We start from the raw sequence: 23,907 nt of genomic DNA on the forward strand, positions 1-23,907 counted from the left end.
CAGTGGTGAGAACTGCTGGTGTGACTGACCAGTCAGTGGTGAGAACCGTTGGTGTGACTGACCAGTCAGTGGTGAGAACTGCTGGTGTGACTCACCAGTCAGTGGTGAGAACTGTTGGTGTGACTGACCAGTCAGTGGTGAGAACTGCTGGTGTGACTGACCAGTCAGTGGTGAGAACTGTTGGTGTGACTGACCAGTCAGTGGTGAGAACTGCTGGTGTGACTGACCAGTCAGTGGTGAGAACTGCTGGTGTGACTGACCAGTCAGTGGTGAGAACCGTTGGTGTGACTGACCAGTCAGTGGTGAGAACCGTTGGTGTGACTGACCAGTCAGTGGTGAGAACTGCTGGTGTGACTGACCAGTCAGTGGTGAGAACTGCTGGTGTGACTGTCCAGTCAGTGGTGAGAACTGTTGGTGTGACTGACCAGTCAGTGGTGAGAACTGTTGGTGTGACTGACCAGTCAGTGGTGAGAACTGCTGGTGTGACTGACCAGTCAGTGGTGAGAACTGTTGGTGTGACTCACCAGTCAGTCAGTGGTGAGAACTGTTGGTGTGACTCACCAGTCAGTGGTGAGAACTGTTGGTGTGACTCACCAGTCAGTGGTGAGAACTGTTGGTGTGACTCACCAGTCAGTGGTGAGAACTGCTGGTGTGACTCACCAGTCAGTGGTGAGAACTGCTGGTGTGACTGACCAGTCAGTGGTGAGAACTGCTGGTGTGACTGACCAGTCAGTGGTGAGAACTGCTGGTGTGACTCACCAGTCAGTGGTGAGAACTGTTGGTGTGACTGACCAGTCAGTCAGTGGTGAGAACTGCTGGTGTGACTGACCAGTCAGTGGTGAGAACTGCTGGTGTGACTGACCAGTCAGTGGTGAGAACTGTTGGTGTGACTGACCAGTCAGTGGTGAGAACTGTTGGTGTGACTGACCAGTCAGTGGTGAGAACTGCTGGTGTGACTGACCAGTCAGTGGTGAGAACTGTTGGTGTGACTGACCAGTCAGTGGTGAGAACTGTTGGTGTGACTGACCAGTCAGTGGTGAGAACTGTTGGTGTGACTGACCAGTCAGTGGTGAGAACTGCTGGTGTGACTGACCAGTCAGTGGTGAGAACTGTTGGTGTGACTGACCAGTCAGTGGTGAAAACTGTTGGTGTGACTCACCAGTCAGTGGTGAGAACTGTTGGTGTGACTCACCAGTCAGTGGTGAGAACTGCTGGTGTGACTGACCAGTCAGTGGTGAGAACTGTTGGTGTGACTGACCAGTCAGTGGTGAGAACTGCTGGTGTGACTGACCAGTCAGTGGTGAGAACTGCTGGTGTGACTCACCAGTCAGTGGTGAGAACTGCTGGTGTGACTGACCAGTCAGTGGTGAGAACTGCTGGTGTGACTGACCAGTCAGTGGTGAGAACTGTTGGTGTGACTCACCAGTCAGTCAGTGGTGAGAACTGTTGGTGTGACTGACCAGTCAGTGGTGAGAACCGCTGGTGTGACTGACCAGTCAGTGGTGAGAACTGCTGGTGTGACTGACCAGTCAGTGGTGAGAACTGTTGGTGTGACTGACCAGTCAGTGGTGAGAACTGCTGGTGTGACTGACCAGTCAGTGGTGAGAACTGCTGGTGTGACTCACCAGTCAGTGGTGAGAACTGCTGGTGTGACTGACCAGTCAGTGGTGAGAACTGCTGGTGTGACTGACCAGTCAGTGGTGAGAACTGTTGGTGTGACTCACCAGTCAGTCAGTGGTGAGAACTGTTGGTGTGACTGACCAGTCAGTGGTGAGAACCGCTGGTGTGACTGACCAGTTGATTTTCGACTTTTTCATGTGTAAACTGGGAACAACACACCGAGTTCAGGATTTGTGTGACAAAAAGCCAGGCTGATGTTGTCTCCATGTCACTTGAAGTCCTTTGACACAGGCGTCCTTCTCTGCGTCTGGCCTGTCAATCTCCATTATTAATGCAGGTGTGACCTTTGCCCTTGTTCCAGGTGACCCGTGGGCATCTGAGCCAGGGGGCTTTGGAGTTCCAGATGAGGGAGCTGATTTACACGGACTCGGATCTTGTGACCACTCCAATTATCGACAACCCCAAGGTGTGCAGAGAGGATGCGAACTTGGGGGCGGGGGGGGGGGTCAGAGCGTTCTCCTCCTCACCATGGCGACAGTCTGCATCCCTCTGCTGTCTCTTCACTTGCATGTCCCTTGTCTGCTTGTCCCTTGTGCCCCGTGTGCCCCGTGTGCCCGTGTACACGCGGTGGCTCCCGCTCTGCTGGTCATACCTGTCACATGCCGAGGAGGGCCACTGACCCCCGGACCCCAGCCTGCAGCTCTCAGTCCAGCTGTGTTTACAAAGTGAGCCCCACTGGATGCTCAGGTCGCCAGGGTGTGGCTGAGCAGGGCTCACTGGCTGCTGAGCAGGGCTCCTGGTGTGCACCCTGCTCCTGTGTCCACAGTGTGTTGTTGAGGGTGACAGGGTTCCAGCCCCGTCCTCATCCTCTACCCCACCCGCTGTTTTATTCTTGCAGCTTTTTTTTAAATGTCTTTCCACATTAATTTGTGGCGATTTCCCCTGCTCTCCTGTGGCACATGTGGACACCCGGCCTTTGTCTTATATGACCAGCTCCCAGAATGGACTCTTTCCATGACTCAGAGTCTGCCAGAGAGCCCAGATTCTGCTAGGCATGATGGGTAATGTGTTCTAGAGCAGCCTGGGATCCCACAGCCTGAGTTTCTTTACTTCCTTCCTTAAGGTTTCTGGGAAACATCAGCAAGCAGGAATTAGGTTTTTAACACTCCCCCTGTCCCCACAGACAGGGTTTCTCTATGTAACAGTCCTGGCTGTCCTGCAACTCGCTCTGTAGACCAGGCTGACCTCAAACTCAGAGATCCACCCACCTCTGCCTCCAGAGTGCTGGGATTAAAGGCATGAACCACCACTGTTCAACCTTAAACTATTTTTGCTGAAAACATTTTAAGCTATATTTTAAAAACAAGGTTTAGAATCAGGGAGAGGATTCAGGGTTCAAGGAGGCCTTGCTTGCCGTTACTCTGCCTGGCCGGAGTCACCTGAGGCCCTCAGGTTGCTAGGCCCCACTAATCTGTCTGTGATGTCCTTTGTCACGCTTGAGCCTCCTGGTCTCCTACAGTCCGTCCCTGTCTGTCACTGCTGGTGACATTTAGGTTTTCATGATTGCAACATTTTGCTGAGTGATGGTCTGGTGTTTGTGGAGTGGTTTGAGTTAAAATGTATGTGTGGACTCTCACTATATCATTTGTCGAGAGTGTTGTCTGTCCCTGAGGGCTTGAGACGGCAATGCGGAGTTCTGCAGAAGTTAGACTTGGGCAGCTCCCAAGGCTCAGGGCCGTGGGTTTCTTCACCACACCCTTTCTCAAACGAAGTGTGAGATAAACTATATGTGTTAAGATCTTCCAGAATGGCTCTTCCCTCCTCAAATACAGCCAAGTCCTGACTGTGGTTCACTCCTCAGTCTGATTTCCACCCCTCCCCCGTCCACGCCACATCCAGACCTCAGCCCACCTTCCACCCCTCCCCCGACCCTGTCCACGCCACATCCAGACCTCAGCCCACCTTCCACCCCTCCCCCGACCCTGTCCACCCCACATCCAGACCTCAGCCCACCTTCCACTGCTCCCCCGACCCTGTCCACGCCACATCCAGACCTCAGTCCGATTTCCACCCCTCCCACTAACCCTGTTCATGTTACATCAGCCTAACTACTTGTTTTTTTATTGTTTTTAAGAAATTTCTTTCTATGAACTATCTGTCTATAGTTTTTGTCCTGTTTGTTTTGCATTCTTAAGTATTAAGGATTTTATTGTTTAACAGACATTTGCCTTGTTTTCTCATTTAGAATTTCAGCTGACAGCAGGGTCACGTGTTTAATGGCTTTGCACCTCCTCAGGACAGGTCCTGGCAGACACTCTTTAGATACCTTCATTTCTAGAGAGAGCGGATTAGCCAGTTGAGCCCGGAAGCTGGCGGGCAGAGCTCTCTGCGGGACTCTGTCTTACTGAAGAAGTTTCCACTGAAGTGGAAAGAAGCCATCTGTATTTACATCTTTTAGTCTCACGTAGCACTGTTGAAGTCTTTTTTGTTGCTAGTGCTTTGAGATAGGGTCTCACTCTGCAGCCCAGGCAAATCTTAGCCCTCCTGCCTCTGCCTCCCCAGGCTGGCGGCACTGGGTGCCCCACACCTGGCCTGGATCCTTTCGATGCCAGTTAAGTTTCCTATCATTCCTTTCTGGCCTTGTTGATCTGTAGCTGCAGAGACAACTGTTGACTTAAAAGGCTTCTCAACAGCGTTTTTCCCGTTATTTTCATAGATAATGAAACAACCTGCAATCAAGTTTGATCCAAAAATCTTGCACCTACCGGCTTATTCTGGTAAGGTCCTCAGGCTCTCAAAGCGTTGACCTTCGTAAGCAGACTTCGTAAGGGAACTTTACATACGTGCAAACAGAACGTGCGCGTGGGTGCGTGTGGTGATCTAATTGGCCGTCGTCTTGTCAATCTTGTCAAGGCTTTGGGTGCATCCTGCACAGCAGGAGTCAGCTGCAAATGTCTCTTTGCCAGCTGTTGACTTTCCTCTGGGCCAGTGCCCCCTTGTGGTGGGGAGACTCCTGGGGCGCTGGGCCCATTTTCCTGCGAGTAGAGAGGCTTCTGCCAGTGAGATGTCTGTCTTGCATAGTGCTGTGTGAGCGCCAGCAGTCTAGCTGGGGACTGTGTTTGAGGGATCAGGACAGTAGAGAGCCGGACTGGGTGGGGGACACTTGTGGGCAGCGTTGCTGTCCCTATGGGGGCGTGGCTGCCCCTATGGGAGGCATGACTCACCACACCCAGTGGGGGATGGTGTCTGACCCCTGTTGGGGCCTGGCTGCCCGAATGGCGGCATGGCTGACCCCCAGTGGGGCGTGGCTCACCACACCCAGTGGGGATGGTGGCTGACCCCTGTTGTGGTGTGACTGCCCCCATGGGGCATGGCTGACCCCCGGTGGGGCGTGGCTGACCCCTGTGGGGCGTGGCTTACCACACCCAGTTGGAATGGTGTTAACTTAAAAGTTTGTACAGGTCAGGCTGGTCCATGGATGCCAACCAAGAGCAAGCCCCACGGAGGGCTGTTTTGAAGGACCAAGGTGCAGCAGAATTATAGCGTGGCCAGCAAAACCCGGGGAGGCACTCAGTCCTCCTGAGAGCTAGAGAACATTTGTAATTTTAAAAAAGATTTATTTATTATGTATACACTGTCTGTCTGCAGGCCAGAAGAGGGCCCCAAGACTCACTTTAGATGGTTGTGAGCCACCACGTGGCTGCTGGGAGTTGAACTCAGGACCTCTGGAGAAGCAGCCAGTGCTCTTAACCTCTGAGCCGTCTCTCCCACATCTGTCTACAGATGAAGTGCAGCCAAAGTTAAACGCTAATCCTGTAGTTTTCTTTGGTTTGTGTGGAAAGCTAGAGACTGGATTGCCAGGTTGTGCCCGCACCCTACTGACCTGGGTATGTGTATATTTAACAGTAGTTCTATTAGGCTTCTAAAAATGTGAGCAGATGTGTGTGGACATCCTGTGTGTGTGGTTACATATGCACAAGTACGGTGCGGCTGCCCAAGGACGGCCTCCATGACATGCCTGAGACATGCCGGTCAGTGGGCCCCAGGGAGCCTCCTGCCTTCACTTGCTGTTTTTTTATGTGGATTCTGGCATCATTACCCGTGGCTTTGGCTTGCAAGGCAGCCTTCTCCCCAGCGCTCTCACATCTAAGACATTGTTATTATTCCTGTCACTTTTTTTTTTTTTTTTTGGTTTTTCAAGACAGGGTTTCTCTGTAGTTTTGGAGCCTGTCCTGGAACTAACTCTTGTAGACCAGGCTGGTCACGAACGCAGAGATCTGCTTCCTCTGCCTCCCAATTGTTAGTTTGGCAGTTCACTGACATAGTTAAGAAGTCTCTCTGGGTGGGGAAGGGCCGTCAAGTGGAGTGTCTCCTCAGGGTGGGGGTGGGGTTGGGTGCCTTTCCGGTCGATACTGTCGTATAGTGTTCTGTCCTCATGTGCTCTGACGTTCTGCAGTGGATAAGTTGCTGCTCCTGAAGGACCAGGACTGGACCGCCTTCCTGCAGCAGGCCTGCTCCCAGATCGACTCCAGCGAGAAGAGCGCAGGGGCGGCGCGAGCCAAGCTGAACCTCCTGTGCTATCTGTGCGTGGTGGCTGCTCACAAGGAGGTGGCCACCAGGCTGCTCCACTCCCCGCTGGTAGGCACTTCAGGGGGTGCCTCCCAGGGACCACCTGCCTCCTGCTGTTGAGCTGTTGGCCTTTGTGTTTCAGGGGTGCTAGTGCAAAAGCTTGGTGCCTGGGGTTCAGTAGTAGGGCGGTTCCTTAGTCTGATCACAGCATGGGTCAATAAAAGCAATAAACCGCGGACTGAAGCAGTTCATTTATTTCTGTGGTGGTACTGAGGATCAAACCCAGGGCCTTAGGCTAGGCGAGTGTTCCACCACTGAACCACACACGGTCCCAGCTTCTCTTCTGAGCTACGGTCTAAGTGTCCTGGGCTTGCCTTAAATTCATTCTGTAGCCGGTCGGTCTTGTGCGTGGTCTGGTCTGGTCTGGGTCCCCTGGAGAGACGCCAGGGCTTCTAATGGATAGAAGGATGTCAGGCCTCAGAGTGCTAGCTCTCCGCTCTCCTGAGAGGGTGCCCCTTAGGGCTTTATCCCTAACCCTGGGCTTTGCACAGTTCCTCAGGCCGCCGTCTGGAAGGAATGACAGTGGGCGGGTGGCACTTTCTTTTGGGTCCCCAAGGTCGGCCTGAAGAGTTTCAGTTTATTTTGCTCCTAAGTCAGTATGAGGGCTGGGGTGTCTGTTGGGGGCAGGAAGCCAAGTGTTAGGGGTATTAGTAATAGGACAGGTCTCCCGGAGCCACTGTGTGGACACTTGGAATTGAACATGGGTTCTTTGCAAGAAAACATACTTTCCAACCGCTGAGCCCTGTCTCTGGTGCCCTGGTCTTAGCGTTTGTTTATGTTTCTTGCTGGCACACTGGCTGCGTTTGCGTGTCTGTCGTCTGTCTGTAATTGCCTCCCTGGGGTGTTCCCATCTCAGCTGTATAGATTTCCCTGTTAATTCAGATACTGCTTTGGATTCCCTGCTGAATAATACTTACATTTCGATGTTTCTCTTTTTCTAATTTAGTTCCAGTTGCTAATCCAGCATTTGCGAATAGCTCCAAACTGGGATATGTAAGTAACGTTTGTATTTTAAAACCTATTCTTGGGGGTTTTATAGTTGCTCCTCGTGAGCACAGTCTGGTCATCCTAAGGGAATCTGAGGCAATCCTGAGTAGCTCACAGATGAGCGAGGAGAGGTGTGGAAGTGGCTGCTGCTTTGTTTTCTCAGTCCGGAGTGGGACACTTTGTATTTTAGGCCATCACTTTCCTGGCCCTGCCTTGTGGGCTCTGCTGCCTCTATCCCTCCCTTTCCTTCCCGGGGCAGGAGCTGCCCATGGTGTCCTGGAAACCAAGGGGACTCCACAGAGTTCTCTCTCTATGGATGCTGCAGGCTCTGCTCTCCTGCTGGTGGGACATGATTACATGATGGGCTGTTCTGAGGAGTTTATGTGGGGTACAGAAGTGTGCGGTGGGGACCCCAGATCTGCCCCTGCTGAGTCTCGCTGTGGGGGTTGAGTTACCCACTCAGTACATCCTTGGCCAAGTGAGTGAGGCCAGAAGACAGAGCTGCTGCTTCTGAGTCTGGTCCACACTGGCAGTGTTGTGATTTTCTTGTATCCCAGCCCTGTTCTCCTTGGAACTGGGGTGCTGGGTAACAGCGGAGCGTCCTGCAGCCATGGAAACGGCTCTGGTAGGCAGATTCATTTTTCAGTCTGGAGCGCCCCCTGCTGACTTGAAAGTGGTTAAATTCTTTCCAAGCATTGTTTAAAAACCTTTTTTTACTATTTAAATTGAATTTAATTTGCTCAAAAAGTGTGTTTTAATTGTTATTTTCTATTTTTTATTTTTTGAGAAAGGGTCTTAATATGTATCACAGGCTGGCCTTGAACTCCTAGCGTATGTCTTCCTGAGTGCTGGGGTTAGAGGTGTGCACCACTTTGCCCAGCCATGGGAGCTTTGATTGGATGAAGCTGAGGGTGGACAAGGGGCAGCCCTCCCCGGCTGGGTCTTCTTGTACTCTCTCATGCTGCTTTCAGCTTTTCACGTTTGTCCTGCATAGAGGAACACAAACCTAGCAAGGTGTGTTGTGACTTTGTGTCTGTCCTCCCCAAAACGCACATGTTTTTTAAATGTTTTTAATTTTTTTATTGATATTTATTGAGCTCTACATTTTTTATATTCCCCTCCCTGCCTCTCCCCTCCCCCCTTCAGTCCTTTCCCAAGGTCCCTGTGCTCCCAATTTACTCAGGAGATCTTGTCTTTTTATACTTTCTACTTCCCATGTAGATTATATCTATGCAAGTCTCTCTTAGTATCTGCATTGTTGTCTAAGTTCTCGGGGATTGTGGTTTGTAGGCTGGCTTTCTTTGCTTTATGTTTAAAAACCACCTATGAGTGAGTACATTGTCTTTCTGTGTCTGGGTTACCTCACTAAAAAAAAATGTTTTCTAGTTTCATACATTTTTCTGCAAAATTCAAGCTGTTGTTATTTTTTCTGCTGTGTAGTACTCCACTGTGTAAATGTACCACATTTTCCTTATCTACTCTTCAGTCAAGGGGCATTTAGTTTGTTTCCAAATTCTGGCTATGACGAGCAAAGCTGTTATGGACATAGCTGAGCACATGTCCTTGTGGCACGATTGAGCATCCTTTGGATATATACCCAAAAGTGGTATTGCTGGGTCTTGAGGAAGGTTGTTTCCTAATTTTCTGAGAAATTGCCATACTGATATCCAAAAGGGATGTACCAGCTTGCACTCCCACCAGCAGTGCAGAAGTGTTCCCTTTTACCCACAATCTTTCCAGCATAAGTTGCCAACAGTGTTTTTGATCTTGGCCATTCTTACAGCTTAAAATGGAATCTCAGAGTTGTTTTGATTTGCATTTCTCTGATGACTAAGGATGTTGAACATTTCCTTAAGTGTCTTTCAGCCAATTTATATTCTTCTGTTGAGAGTTCTCTGTTTAGGTCTGTACTCCATTTTTTTTATTGGATTACGTGATCTTTTGGTGTCCAGTTTCTTGAGTTCTTTGTATATTTTGGAGATCAGACCTCTGTGTAATGTGGGGTTGGTGAAGATCTTTTCCCATTCTGTAGGCTGTCGTTTTGTCTTGTTGACCATGTCCTTTGCTTTACAGAAAGAAGCTTTTCAGTTTCTGGAGGTCCCATTTATTAATTGTTTCTCTCAGTGTCTGTGCTGCTGGGGTTCTATTTAAGAAGTGGTTCCCTGTGCCAATGCGTTCAAGTGTACTTCCCACTTTCTCTTCTATGAGGTTCAGTGTGACTGGCTTTATGTCGAGGTCTTTGATCCATTTGGATTTGAGTTTTGTGCATGGTGATAGATATGGGTCTATTTTCATTCTTTACATGTTGATATCCAGTTATGCCAGCACCACTTGTTAAATATGCTTTCTTTTTTCCACTTGGTATTTTTTCTTCTTTATCAAAGATCAGGTGTTCGAAGATGTGTGGATTAATATCCGGATTTTCTATTTGGTTCCATTGGTCCTCCTGTCTGTTCTTATGCCAATACCAGGCTTTTTTCAGTACTGTAGCTCTGTAGTAGAGTTGGAAGTCAGGGATTGTGATGCCTCCAGAAGTTCTTTTATTGCCCAGGATTGTTTTGGCTATCCTGGGTTTTTTGCTTTTCCAAATGAAGTTGAGTACCATTCTTTCTAGGTCTTTGAAGAATTTTGCTGGGATTTTGCTGGGCAACACATGTGTTTTTAATGTTATTGACAACCTGAGACCATTTCCTATCCTCCTGCCTCTGCCCCCCATAGTTCTGGGGTACCGGTATGCACACCACTGCGTCTGGATTTTTCATCTCTGCAGACTTCTGAGGGTTCTGTGTCTAGTCAGCTCTCATCAATGAGAGGGGATTTCTTGTACGTTTTCATCTATGGGACTTACTTGATTGTGGTTTAAAGCTTTTGGCATTTGATGTATAAGACACTCAGAAGTAGCCAGGCATGGCAGAGCTCATCTGCAGTCCTCAGGAAGCTGAGGCAGGAGAATCAGGGGTTCAGTGACATCCTGGGAGCCATGTGATGAGCTCTCATCTCAGAGAATCAGCAAGAGTTGAGGCCTGTCAGGGCCAGCTCTGCTGTGGGAGGTGGACACACGCTGTCCCTTGTCAGGGCCGGCTCTGCTGTGGGAGGTGGACACACGCTGTCCCTTGTCAGGGCCGGCTCTGCTGTGGGAGGTGGACACACGCTGTCCCGTGTCAGGGCCGGCTCTGCTGTGGGAGGTGGACACACGCTGCCCTGTGTCAGGGCCGGCTCTGCTGTGGGAGGTGGACACACGCTGTCCCGTGTCAGGGCCGGCTCTGCTCTGGGAGATGGACACACGCTGTCCCGTGTCAAGGCCGGCTTTGCTGTGGGAGGTGGACACACGCTGCCCTGTGTCAGGGCCGGCTCTGCTGTGGGAGGTGGATCTTAACTCTTCACCATGTTAGTTTCCCATGAGACAAAGGTTTAAAATTTGTTTACCTCACAGTTTCACACATATTTGGTGTCCTGTGGTGGCATCTCGGCCATTACCCTTTCTCGTACCCCTGCTTTCCACTGCACCCCCTTCCCCAACAAGTCCCCTCCATGTCCTTGCTTTTTCCTCCAGTGAATTTTTTCTAATCAACGTGACTTTTCTATATTACTGTTTTCAAATCCCACTGCATAGTACTTTACCAATGTCCTTTTCTGTGGGAGAGCAGAAGCCACCTCCTTGAAACCAGTGTTTATGACAATAGAAGAAAAGAGCCCAGAGGGTGGTGTTGTGGTTAGGAGCCTGCAGCTCTCACAGAGGACTAGGGAGTCAAAACCATCTGCAGCTCCAGTCCCAGGGGATCAGGGGCCCCCTTCTGGCCTCTGTGGGCACTGCATGCACATGGCACACATACGTACTACATACAGGCAAAAACACAAATACTTATAAAGTAAGAAGAAAGGGGAAAATTAAGCAAAACAGAAAAGTTCTCATAATGGTCTAATTGTAAGGTTTTCCATTTCTGCCTTTTATAAGCCACAAACTGTCTAAACTTTGACACTGCCACTCACGTTCCTTGTGTGTGTGATAAGGAGTTTCCCTGCAATGTGGGCCTGCGCTGTCTCAATACATGCATCTGAGTGGCTGTGTGCTTGCTCCAGTGCATGCATGGGGGTCAGAGGTCAGTCTTCAGGAGCTGGTTCTCTCTTCCTACCATGTGGGGTCCAGGATTGAGCTCAGGTCATCAGACTTGGTGGCAAGCTCCAGTACCCACAGAGCCCTCTTGTCGGCCCCACTTCCCCGTCATACAGCTAAGCAGCTCGTCGTATGTACATGTGGCTAGCAATGGTGGTTGATGCCTGACTGCAGTTCAGAGCCTGTGTTTTCTCTCTCTCTCCAGACGGTCCAAGGTTGCTCGCGTGATTGGCTTGCTGGCCTTGCACACCACAGAACTTGAGGAAAATGTGCCAGTTATCGAGGTGACGTCTTTCTTTCCTGACATGTTAAGTGTGGCAGAGAAGATGGCTTTTGGTTTTGTAGTTTATGGCACACAGCTTTCATTGGCCTTCGTTTAATTTTAATCTGAGGAATTGTGGTTGTTGTAAGACACAGACCTTGGGGTCCTCCCAGCCCTGGGCTCTAATCCACAGTTCAGCCTCATGGAGAACTTGGCCTCTGGTTGGACGCAGAGGCGGGATGGCTAAGAGCACACTCACATTTAATCCAATTTCTTCTGGGTTTTCATCCTGAATTTAATATTTTCCCTTGTCCCAGGACAGCTGTTCTCTGGCAGGTGAGCCCAGGGTTTGAAGGTCCCTTATGTACTGAGGACATTTGGATCCATGGTTGGGCTGGGGATCCCCCAGGGCCCACACTGAGCACTGGTATTAGAAAGGGTTTTGGCAGGTGTGGTGGTGAACATTTTAATCCTAGTAGAGGCAGAGCTGGTCTACATAGGCGCTCCAGTCAGCCAAGACTACATAGTGAGACCCTGGCTCAAACAACTGAAAGGGGAAATAAAGAAAAGCGTCTTATGTAGTCACCCAGCGACTCCAGACCTGTGTGGAGAGTGTTGCCGCAGTGTCTCTACACCAGCTCGGGAGAGCTGACGACTCCTGTCTCTCCTGCTGATTGACTCCTCAAGAGTCAAGTAGCCGAACATCACCATGGTCTTCAAGGCTAAAGACTGGAACTTGGGGTTGGTGGAACGTTTGTAGGGCGGAAACCGGGATGTGGTGTTGAAGCTGCAGGGGGATCATTCAGTCAGGAGGACTTCCTGCAGGGATGGGTTACCTGGAGAGAGGACTTCCTGCAGGGATGGGTCACCCGGCGGGAGGACTTCCTGCAGGGATGGGTCACCCAGTGAGAGGGGGAGGGCTGTGAAGGAATGAGTGGGCCCCACAGGTTGAGCAGCTCCTGTGAGGAGCCAGCAGTGGAGAAGCTCAAGAGCCAGGATGTGAGCGTAGGTAAAACTGTCTGTGGGGACTGGCGGACGGCACAGCCAGTGAGCTGTCCAGGGCAACACTGTGGAGACTTGGTGTGGAGTTTGTCTGGGGCTCAGGATTGGATTCCAAATGAGAGAGGGGATCCTAGGGGGCTCATGAACCATGAAATCCTGGGTGTCGCTAAAATGCTAGAGAAGGTTCAGTGAGAGGGTGGGGACGTTGGTGAACTACATCATATCATTGGGGAAACTGGGTGTCCAGAATGGGCGGGCTGAGTAAGAGCCAAGAGGAAGTTCTGGACTGGCTCGTACGTATCCGACTGGGCTGCCTCGAAGTGGCCAGCCACACTCTGGAGAAGCTAAGAGCCTGGCAGCTTCTTATGCACAAGGCTGGAGGCCCCAGCAGACCGCGTCTGGTGCTGAAGACCTGGAGGATTCCTGGACAGACACCCGTCTTCAGCCCTTTTAGGAAGGCCGAAGAAACTGGAGTCTGATGCCAGCTCAGGATGGTGACAGCAGCGACAGGGTAGACGAACTGGCAAGAGGTGGAGCAGGCAGGCAAGACGCAGTGCTTTTCTGAGGGCCTCCTCAGGTCTGGGCTCTCTGGGAAGGTGTTGTGTGCCTTCCTATGGGTGCCCTGACTGAGAAAGCCCTTCCAGGTCTGCCCAAAGCTTGTCCCAGCTGCTTCCAGCTCCAGTTAAGTTGACCAGACTAGCCATCACTCACCCTGACATACAGTTTCTCTGTTACTCTGATGCCCTTGACAGATTTGCTAATCACCGTGATAGCATCTGAAAGCAGCAGAAGCTAGCAGTATGAATTCTGTGTTTAATATTTGCAATGCTGAATCATCATAGACCTGCAAACGAAAGCCAGAACGACATGTCACATAGTCCCCCTGTCAAAACTCCAAACTCTGCATAGAAGTTAGAAGGCACCGGGAGCAGTGACTTTCCCAGGCTGCTGGTGGGAATGTGAATGGGCGTGGTAATTCCGGAAAACCCGCTGTGTCTCCCAGAGCCATGTTTGTTATCACACACACTCAGTGCTGTGTGACGTGTGGAGGGATGTGTATCTGTGTGCTACCTGTACCACCCCACGTCTAATAGAGTGGACGGAACGTGGCTTGCTCTCGCCATGAGGTACCAGCAGCGCTAACAATAACGAACTACAGCTCTGGGCTGGAGCGAAAGTCATGGTTGGCGCTCGTCGTGGTTGGCGCTCGTCGTGGGTGTGAGTGGGACCATCTGGGGGTATTGAGAGGTGCCCAGGGCTGTGGCTGCTCTTGTCCACAGGGCCGGCTTCCCTGGAGATCTTGTTTTAGGGTTCCATCAGGGAACTCAGCTGTTCACATGCTCGCCCAAATCCTGGTCTTCTTCTATGGAGAAGGTTGTTCTCCTTGACGAGCACATGGCTTCAGCAGGGACACACATAGAGCCATGAGGGAGGGTGGGGACACTCACCTCTTCAGCCAGAGCCAGGTCTCCCTCACATCCCTGTTCCCTTGGAGATGTCAGAGAAGGAATCTGAAGATGAGGGCTGCCTCATGGCATGACTGGGGGAAGCTGGGCAGAGCTCAGCCCCAAAGCTGAGAAGCTTCCTTTATTCCCATGGAGTCTCGTGCCAAGGACTCGCCGTGTCTGTGGCTGACAGATGGTCCCCACTTCCTGCTTCACAACCTGTTGTAAGAGCTGCGGGCCTGCTTTTCATCCCGCCCGGCTCCCGCACAGCTAGCTTTACACCAGAAATAACATCACACAAACTGTATTCTTTTACTCTAGCCCTTACAGGCTAATTCTCATATCCCCATCAACCCATCTCTAATAATCTGTGTAGCATCAGTCTTACCTGGAAAGATTCAGCATGTCTGACCTGGCAGCTTGCTTCATGGCGTCTGCCCGGGAGAGGGGAGCATGGCCTCTGAGCTCACTTCCTCTTCCTCCCAGCATTCTGTTCTGTTTACTCCACCCACCTATGTTCTAACCAATAAAATGGGCCAAGGCAGTTTCTTTATTAGCCAATGACCTTCCTCCATCAACAACCTCACCCATGAGTTATTTCATTTTTGTGTGTAGTGTGTGTGTCTGTCCGTGTACATCTAGGTGCACACATGCACACAAAGGCCAGAGGCTGATGTCAGGTGTCTGCCACTGTCATGCCTCCACCTGTCCCTGCAGACAGGGGTCTCACTGGCGGTCTGGACTGGCTGGCCATGATCTTGGGGATGCGTACCCATGCCTGCCTTCATACCCTTAATACTAGAGTCTGAACTCAGGTCCACACCCTGACTGAGCCATCTCTCCAGCCCCCAGATTTCACAACTTTAATAGGATATTATATTTGGCAGAAATTGAAAGTACCATATTCATTCCAAATGTATTATCAGGTAAGGAAGCACTCTTCCCGTGCCTGGTCACTGGGACACAGCTGTCCCCAGCTGTCAGAGACAACGCCACAACCTGGAAACATCAGGTGCCGGCCGCCAGCTGGTTACTAAGCTCAGGGGCCCCGACCTGGTGTGGCACTGCAAGCTGAGAATCTGTGTTCTACTAATCAGCCATCCCTAGGGAGAGACAGACTTTGCTGTCGGACTATGGCCCTGGATTCCACAGGAAGAAACAGTGTATGTTTAATTGCTGGGTGGACAATTTTGAAGTGAACACACATATAGTGAATTAGATTTTGTTGAAAATGGGGAATTTACACAGTGTGTTGAAATAGCTGTAGGTACATCTTTCCGGTAGTGGTGTGTGTGTGTGTGTGTGTGTGTGTGTGTGTGTGTATGTGGTGTTTTTTTTCTCCAGACAGGGTTTCTCTGTGTAACAGCCCTGGGTGTCCTGGAACTCACTCTGTAGACCAGGCTGGCCTTGAACTCACAAAGATCCACCTGCCTCTGCCTCTCAAGTGCTGGGATTAAAGGTGTGTACACCACACCTGGCTGTTATTTTTTTCTTTCATGCACTTTAAGAGACTTTTGTAAGTAGTTGGCTGTATCAATCTCAGAAGCCACCAGGGGGCAGCCAAGCACTGAAGAAAATGAAGCACCTGTGGCCGGTTGTCTTTAATCTGGATTAGCGGCACAGGTACTGGTCACATTTTACCGTGTTGAAGCATTTCCGCTCAGAATCTGGCAGTTGTGTTGATCAGTTCCGTTTGAGGGTTACCAAGATCAGCGTAATCACAGGCAGACTTGGCTGCCTGCGTGACTTCCTGAGGTGCCAGTGGTGGGCCCCTGGTTCAGAACTCCTGAGGTCTGGTCTATGTGAAACTCTGACCCGCTGGGCTTCCTCCGACCTCGTCGCTCTACAGAAGGGCGCTGGCCAAGTCTAAGCCTTCTTCTTTGGGTCTGGAGCCCCTCGCTGTTCCTGTGTAAGAGCTCTCAGGATGAGCCCTCGTGTGTGGTCCGTGTGTTTGGTCTCTGGAAGGCAGTAGACGCTTTAAGATGCTGAACATAAGCCTGCAAGCCCGAGAACCGATGGCGCAGGTTAACCCTTTCATGGACGTTTTCTTTCTCTGGAAAATTTCAAAACATGAAAGTAAAGTGTGCGGTAAACTGAGGCAAGTCTCAGCACTCGGCCGTCCTCTGGTCCTCCGTCTCCCCACTTCTTCTCTCCCTTTTCCTTTCTGCTTCTCACTCACTTTCTTTCTGAGGCATTTTTTTAATTTAATTTATTTATTTATTAAAGATTTCTGTCTCTTCCCCCCCTCTGCCTCCCATTCCCCTCCCCCTCCCCCAATCAAGTCCCCCTCCCTCATCAGCCCAAAGAGCGATCAGGGTTCCCTGCCCTGTGGGAAGTCCAAGGACCACCCACCTCCATCCAGGTCTAGTAAGGTGAGCATCCAAACTGCCTAGGCTCCCACAAAGCCAGTACGTGCAGTAGGGTCAAAATTTCTGAGGCATTTTTAAAGAAAATATCAGTTTGCTCATAGCTACAGTTCATATGACTTCATTTTTACTTATGCATATTTGTGTGTCTCTGTGTGAGTACAGACAGATGTCCTGGAGGTTAGAAGAGGGTTCTGGATCTCCCGAAACTGGGGTTACTGGGTGCTGGGAACACCCCTGAGGCTCCGCAAGAGCCGCAGTCAAGCTTAAGAGCCGAGCCACTCTCCCAGGCCGCGGGGGTCTCTGGCCGTCACTTTAGGCAGCTTCGCCTAATTCTCCGTCTGAAACTCCCCTGGGGCTGGAGTGGTGTGCGCCACAACTTTGGGGACACCTGCATTTCCTATCGACATTAGAACCTGGTTTCCTCTACAGTTTTTCTTTGCAGCATTTATTATTGTAAATATTCTAATTTAAAAGTGTCTTATTCTATTTATGGCAATGTAGTTATATAAACCTTCCAAACAACCCCCTTCCCAGCAAACCAAGAAAAGACATTTGAAAGCTCAGGATAAAATGTGACCTGGAGGTGACCAGGATGGGCTTGGCTTGCAGTCCGAGCTTGGATGTCATCATTTACAGCCCCTGATGTGGCTAATTTCAGTGAACTCGCCCTTGGATTTTTCTGGTAAACAAGCTTTTGTTTATTTTCTGTTGAAAATGTATTCAATTAGTTAATTATACTTCAATGAGGTGGTTGGAGCAGGACACAAAGTTATTGAAAGCAAAAAAGCATGAAACAGACAATAACATATTTCATTGATTCTTTGAGAATGTCATAGAGTGTGTTTTGATCACACTCAGCCCCATTCCTAGCTTCCTACCTCAGCTTTGTCCCCCCACCCCCGACACTGTCTGTCTGTCTGTCCCTCCCCACCCCTCTCTGGGCTGTCTGTGTACTAATGGGTGTGAGATCATCCACTGGAGTGTGGTTGGCCTACAGGGACTACACCTGTAACGCAAAGTGACTCTCCTGCTTCCAAAGCCATCGGTTGTCCATGGATCCCTTCTCACCTGCGCCACAAAGCCAGACTTGCAGGTGACCGCACCTGCTAGGAGTTCATGAGAACAGCTGTCCTGCCATGTCCAGAACACACTGCTTTGCTCAGCTTCCCTGACTCTGTCCCTTACCCCTCTCCATTCGTCTTCCACCATGCTTGGCAAGCTGCAGCGTGCTTGGGTGGGGGCAATACAGAGTCCCAGTCAGGGCCAAGCTCTCCACAGACCCTAGCTTCTCCACTGTGACCAGATGTGTGTGTGTGTGTGTGAGAGAGAGAGAGAGAGAGAGGTCTCATTCAGGGCTCTCCAGAGTCCTAGCTTTCTCCACTGCGACCAGGTACGTGTGTGTGCATGTGCGTGTGTATGTGTGTGACAGGTGTCTCATTCACGGCTGAGCTCTCCACATGCACTTCTTTCTCCACTCTGACCAGTTGTGAGTCTCCGTATTACTACTGTCCACTGCAAACAGAAGCGTCTCTGATGGAGGCAGAGCTGTACCTACGTGTGGGTATAAGGGTAGGATTTGGAAGGCATTTGGATACTGTGAGTGGTAGTAGGTTGACTCCTAGGGTCTGTGAGCTCCCCATCTGCAGGTTCTAAGCCCAGATGTGTAGAAACAGGTGTGTATTTCCTGCTGTGTGTGGATCAGGCCTGAAAACCAACCAGACAGTGCTTGGTTAGCTCCATAACAGTCATGGCACTGTTGTATGCGTGGGCGTTCCTCACGGGTCAGTCATTGCCCAGGTCACAGTGTCCACAGCTCCCCCAGCAGCCTGCTACCTTCCTGGTACCGTGAGGGTGAGAGAGCAGGGAGGAAGCTTCCTGGTCAGCACCAGGTAGATTTCTTCATGTCCTGTGGCATATGTGAGGTGTCTTCAGTCCCAGGGTCTTAGCATCACCTTCTGGTGGGCAACCAAGAGCAGTGGCAGTAACCTATCCCGAGAAATAGATGCTTTGTCAGCTGGAAAGCTCCAGGAATGTGGGCACATCAGTTTTTTTTTGCAATTGTGCATATATGTGATTTCAGTGCCGATTTTCTGGAAAAATGTACGTGATAAATGGATCATCACGTATGTGTGTGTATATGCATACATACATACATGCAAAATATTCTTGGCCTGTGTCTGTCTGGAGCCCTGATGCTCTGACATTGGGTTCTGTGTCTGTGTGGAGCCCTGACGTCCTGACACATCAGGGGTCACTTTTGTATTGAATGCATCTCAGCAAATAATCCTTACAAGACATGTTGCAATAGGGCGCCAGTTGTAGTGATGAGGCGAGCAGGCCTGCTTTTCATCCTGCCCAGCTTCCGCACGGCTAGCTTAGCCCCGGAAATAATAACACGGAAACTGTATTCATTTAAACACTGCCTGGCACATTATATCTAGCCTCTTCTTGGCTAACTCTCACATCTTGCTTTAACCCATATCTAGTAATCTGTGTATCACCACGGGGTTGTGGCTTACTGGGAAAGATCCCAACCTACGTCCATCTTGGGCCGGAGCTTCATGGCATCTTTCTGTCTCTGCTTTCTTCCTCCCACAATTTTGTTCTGTCTTCCCCACCTACCTATGTTCTGACCTATCAGGCCAAGCAGTTTTCTTTATTAATTAACCAATGAAAGCAACAGATAGATAGAAGACTCCCCCACATCAAAGACACACTTCCTAATTTCTCATATGGACTGTGTGCTCGGTTTCTTCTCTGGCGTCTTGTAGAACGAGGTTCACTTCTGTGTTTGTGGCTGACTGACTTTTCTGTCCACTGTCACATGGATGGGAGGGCACCTCAGTTGTGTTCCCTGAGCAGCTTACAGAGACACGGGAGTCTGAATACAGTGTAATCTTGCTGTCCCCGAAGGCTAGCCTAGCCGTCCATTTGCATTTGATGTGCTGGTAGATGAAAGAAACATGGAGAGTGACCCAGGGGCTGAAGGAATCGCTCAGACATCACGAGAACATATCCCCAAAGCAGAACAAAAATGCAATTTCACATGAGAGTCCTTTCAGTTACCACCATCTGAGGGAGAGTTGAGGTCCAGCCTTGTGGAGTATGATAGCAAGACTCACAGCTGCAGGGTGGGTGTGAGGGTCTTTATGCTGTGACTTTACATCGTTGTCAGCAGAGCTAGTGTGACAGTTAATTCGGCTCCACCAGAAACATTTCTGTGGTGACTGCGTGTGTGCTGCTCCCACATGGATCACTGGGGCAGCCAAGATGGCTTAGCAGGCAGAGGTGCTTGCAGCCAAGACTGACGACCTGAGTTCAGTCCCCAGGACCCATGTGGTGGGAGGAGAGGCCCGATCCCTGAAAGTTGTCCTCTGATCTCCACATGTTTGCTGAGGCATATGCACCCCAGTAAAGAGTAAATAAATGTAACAACAGTATGTATCATTTATGCCTCTGTGGGGTGACCACATCGGTGTGGCAGCCTGGAACCTGGAGGAGGAAACGGATTTCCCGCCATCCCCCTTAGGCCCCAGGCAGGAGTAGCCAGAGTCCTGGCACAGGGTCCTGTCCTGGGGAAAGCAGATGATGTTGCCGTGGAAACGGCTCCACGCTGGGTGACAGATTGCCAGCCACTTCCACGCTACTGCCACTACTGCTTCCACGGAGGGTGCCAGGCTTTATGCGTGGTCAGGAGGGGGGATCAGAGGCCGGCTCTGCAATGGGGACTTGGCACCTGGGTACATTAGCCTTGGTTTCCTTTTCTTTTTGATTTTGTGACACAGGGTTTCTCTGTGGCTTTGGAACCTGTCCTGGAACTAGCTCTTGTAGACCAGGCTGGCCTCAAACTCACAGAGATCCGCCTGCCTCTGCCTCATGAGTGCTGGGATATAAAGGTGTGCGCCACCACCCGGTCCAACATTTTCTTAAAGTAAAAAAAGTCTTTGTGTATTCCTGTGGGATCACAGTGTAGAGGTCGGAGGAAAAGCTGGCTCTCCCCTGCCACTTGAGTCCTGGAGATGGAACTCAGCCCATCAGCCTTGGCGGCCACTGAGCCATCACAGTGGCTCTGTCTGCCTCACTTAATTAAAAGTGATAAAACTAATGGTGTGGGAGTCTTGAAAGAGCTAAGTTACTCAAAGGAGCACTGTTATCAGGCGAAGTGCACGGAATGAGTGTTCCTTGTGTGGCTAGCAGGAAAGTATGGACGTAGACACAGGCAGATGCTACCCTTCCCTTTCTGTGGGTCTCAGGAACTGGGAAGGGAGAAACCAGGGAGGCAGACGTTCCTGAAGGGATCGGCCCAGCCAGAGCCTCCCACCCATTGTCAGCTGAGACTGGTCAGCCGTGGTGAATACACGGGACTCATCTGCCAGGGCGGTGACTCTGAGGGACGCTGGGGATGGGGTTGGAACCCAGGGTGAGCTGCATGGTGGAGGCAGCTATCTGGATGGTAGGTAGACCTAGCCCAAGTTCAGTCAGCAGGGATGTCTGACCCATTCTGTCCCCTCCAGCATCAGAGGACTCTGATGCCACTAGCCTGCTACCTGGTGGCCTCATGGAACCTCAGAGACTCAGGCTGGCCCATTCTCCGTTAGTCAGGCTCTCAACAGAGGCGGTAGCCAGGTCAGCTGAAGTGAGGACAGGCCTTGTTTTCCAGCCACTGGAGTCCTGATGAAGGTCAGCTCTTCCAGCTGACTGTGTCCGCCCTCTGGTGGTCACTAATGTGGAGCACCGTGGTTTCCATACCGTGCTCTCAGGGAAAAACTGCCTCCAATACTGTTTCTGTTTATCGTTCGTCTGTTTAAAGATGTAAAAATGCAGGTTTGCTCCAAGCTTCTGACCCCCTGGCTGCCAGCCGCCAGCCGCCAGCTGCCAGAGCTGGCCTGGCTCTTCCTGCAGTCCTTTTTTGTCTAGTCCCAAGGTTGTGGTTCTCAGGGGTTCCTTTCCCCACTGTTTTTCTGAGCCCCCATTTTGGGGGTTTGCAGTGATGCAGCCTTCTGATCTGCACGGATGCTGCCGTACTGTGCAAATGCCCCTCCGAGCAGCGATACTGTGAGAGCCTCAGCCGTGGACACAGGCAGTGAGGAACGCTGGTCGGTTTGGCCTTGTGGATAATTATTCCCTAAAAGCAGTGTTTGTAGTTGGTTCATGGATCAACCCAGTTCCTGTGCCCTTGAGGCAAGTGGCCTGCTAGCAAGCTGTGTCCTGGACCCTCCCACCAATCCAGGTGTACAAAGGTCACTGCTGTACCCTGCCCCTTGTTACAGTACCAGCCAGTGCACGGCAGGTGGTTGTGTTCCAGTTTATTCCGGAGTTGTGCGGCTGGCTGCTGACTTCCAGATGGAGTAGGACTGTGGCAGGAAGAGTGACAAGGCCCAGGCTGGCTCGGGCAGCTAGAACTTTCCTCAGGTCATATACAGCATCTCAGTTGTCAGAAGTAGTTTCCGGTAGCATGGCACGTGTTAGGGGCTGCCGCCATGCTCCCTCAAAACACAGGCTCACCAATGATCAGCAAGAGGGTGGGGGGCTCCAACAACCAGAGGGCCTCACCCTGTGTTGGACCACCTTATCATGGAGGGCAGCCTGCAGTATCATAACTTATCTTTTAATATCTGTCTGTCTGTCTGTCTGTTTATTATTTGGTTTTTCAAGACAGGGTTTCTTTGTGACCAGATTGTCCTTGGACTCACAGATATTCACCTGTCTCTGACCCAGTGGGTCTAAGATTAAGGTTGTATGCCACCACCACCCAACTGAATGCATTTTGTGTTATTTATTTTCATATATGCATATACCTCCCTGTTTGTATGTGCACCACCTGCATGCAGTTGCCTACACAGGCCAACGAGGGCATCGGATCCCATGGGACTGGAGTTACAGGCAGCTGTGAGCCATCTGGTGTAGGTGCCGAGAACCAAGCCTAGGTCCTCTGTGAGAGCAGCCGGGTTTGTCGCCACTGAGCCACCTCGCCAACCCCCCTCCCTTTCTTTGGAAGGAAAACTCCCTTATGTTCCATGTGGGTCTCTTGAGGTCACTGCCAGTGCCACACACCGTGAGCCTTTCAAGGTCTGTCTCTTTCCATCTGTCATGTGACCCAGGGTCCTGCTCACCAGATCCAGTTAGCAGAGTGTCATCAATATGGTGAAATGGATTGGCGGTGATGATCGGGGTCCTTCTGGATGGGCGCAGCAGGGGACCTGATACAGAAGCAGCCATGAAGGTCATTGTCAGCGTCCCCCACTTCATCTCTGGCCCGGAAGGCTGAGCCCCTCAGAGGCTGGTGTCCCCCGCACCTTGGCTTGGGTGGCTCAGAGGGTGAAACGAAAGACCATACTCTGGAATATCCTAGAATTCCAGGCTGCCTCAGCTTTCAGGCCAGTGTCCTTCCACCCTGGAGGTACGGGAGAGTTCTGGGTACCCAGCACAATTTTGTTAAGGGAGTTCCCAGACCACTCAGGGCTCCCCTGGGGGTAGATGTAGGTACCTGCAGATCTGAAAGCTCATAATCCCACTGTGTGGGCAGAACGAGCCCTGGCTCAGTGCCCTGACCCCCTTGCCTGGTGTCACTGGACACAGCTAGCTGCAGTGTGCACTCTGGGCTGTGGGAGCCTCTGAAGACCCCAGCACTCTGACCCCTGGAGCCCGAGGTCATGTTTGAGGTGTCCAGCCTAGCCGACCCCTCGTGGCCCAGTCCCTGGGGTGGAGGGAGGTTCTAAGTGTGGGGTACGGCTACTGTTGATGCCTGCTCGGCAACGCCTGCTTGGTTGGTGTCTCTGGGGAAATGTTTCTCTTACTGCTTCCTTTAGCACTAGAGTCCTGTTTCTGGCTCTCTCTTGCAGAGTGACCAATCTCTTATTCATACAGCCTTGGGGTCTCATCTTGATGTTCATGGTCTGTGTGATAGCGCACCAAGGACAAAGCCTGGGGTTTGTCTCTTGTTCCTTTTCAAAAGTCATTTCAAAGTCACCAAGAATCACCACCCGCTCTCCGGAGTTAAAGCTGCCTGTGTGCTGGCCAAGTTTCTTATTTCCTCTCACCTTTTTATTCCTGTCTCATTTTGGTCTTTACTTTTTTCTTTCCCCTCTCTCTCTCTCTCTCTCTCTCTCTCTCTCTCGCTCTCGCTCTCTCGCTCTCCCTCTCTCCCTTCCCTCCTTCCTTCCTTCCTTCCTTCCTTCCTTCCTTCCTTCCTTCCTTCCTTCTTTCCTTCCTTCCTTTTTCTTTTTTTCCCAGCTCAGTTGTGCGTATGTTTATCTAATATAAACTAATCCCAGTAGGAGGACATTTATAATATTTTATTGCCATCTGTCAGAAGTGGGCAAAGGGATTTTGTTATCACCTATCTCTTCATTTGCGTGGTGAGGTTCAGCACTACACAGTTTGACAAAGTGCTTTTGTGTTTATATTATTGTGCGTATGCATTGAAAGGTCTTCCATGTGGGTTCAGGAGAGGCACTGAAATGGGTTGCTGGGGAATAA

The 23,907-nt window shown here is 50.8% G+C and overlaps 1 protein-coding gene across 1 annotated transcript in view; it reads left to right on the top strand.

The window, feature by feature from the left end:
* Window positions 1-23,907, top strand: part of Ulk4 (unc-51 like kinase 4) — a 315,649-nt gene that overhangs the window by 34,364 nt on the left and 257,378 nt on the right. The window contains exons 13-17 of the mRNA XM_075964113.1: window positions 1,982-2,086; window positions 4,337-4,397; window positions 6,077-6,258; window positions 7,196-7,242; window positions 11,556-11,634. Coding sequence (XP_075820228.1) covers window positions 1,982-2,086; window positions 4,337-4,397; window positions 6,077-6,258; window positions 7,196-7,242; window positions 11,556-11,634 — 474 coding nt within the window. The remainder of the gene's footprint in view (window positions 1-1,981; window positions 2,087-4,336; window positions 4,398-6,076; window positions 6,259-7,195; window positions 7,243-11,555; window positions 11,635-23,907) is intronic.

The sequence above is a fragment of the Microtus pennsylvanicus genome, chromosome 3, assembly GCF_037038515.1.
Source record: "Microtus pennsylvanicus isolate mMicPen1 chromosome 3, mMicPen1.hap1, whole genome shotgun sequence".
NCBI lineage: Eukaryota > Metazoa > Chordata > Mammalia > Rodentia > Cricetidae > Microtus > Microtus pennsylvanicus.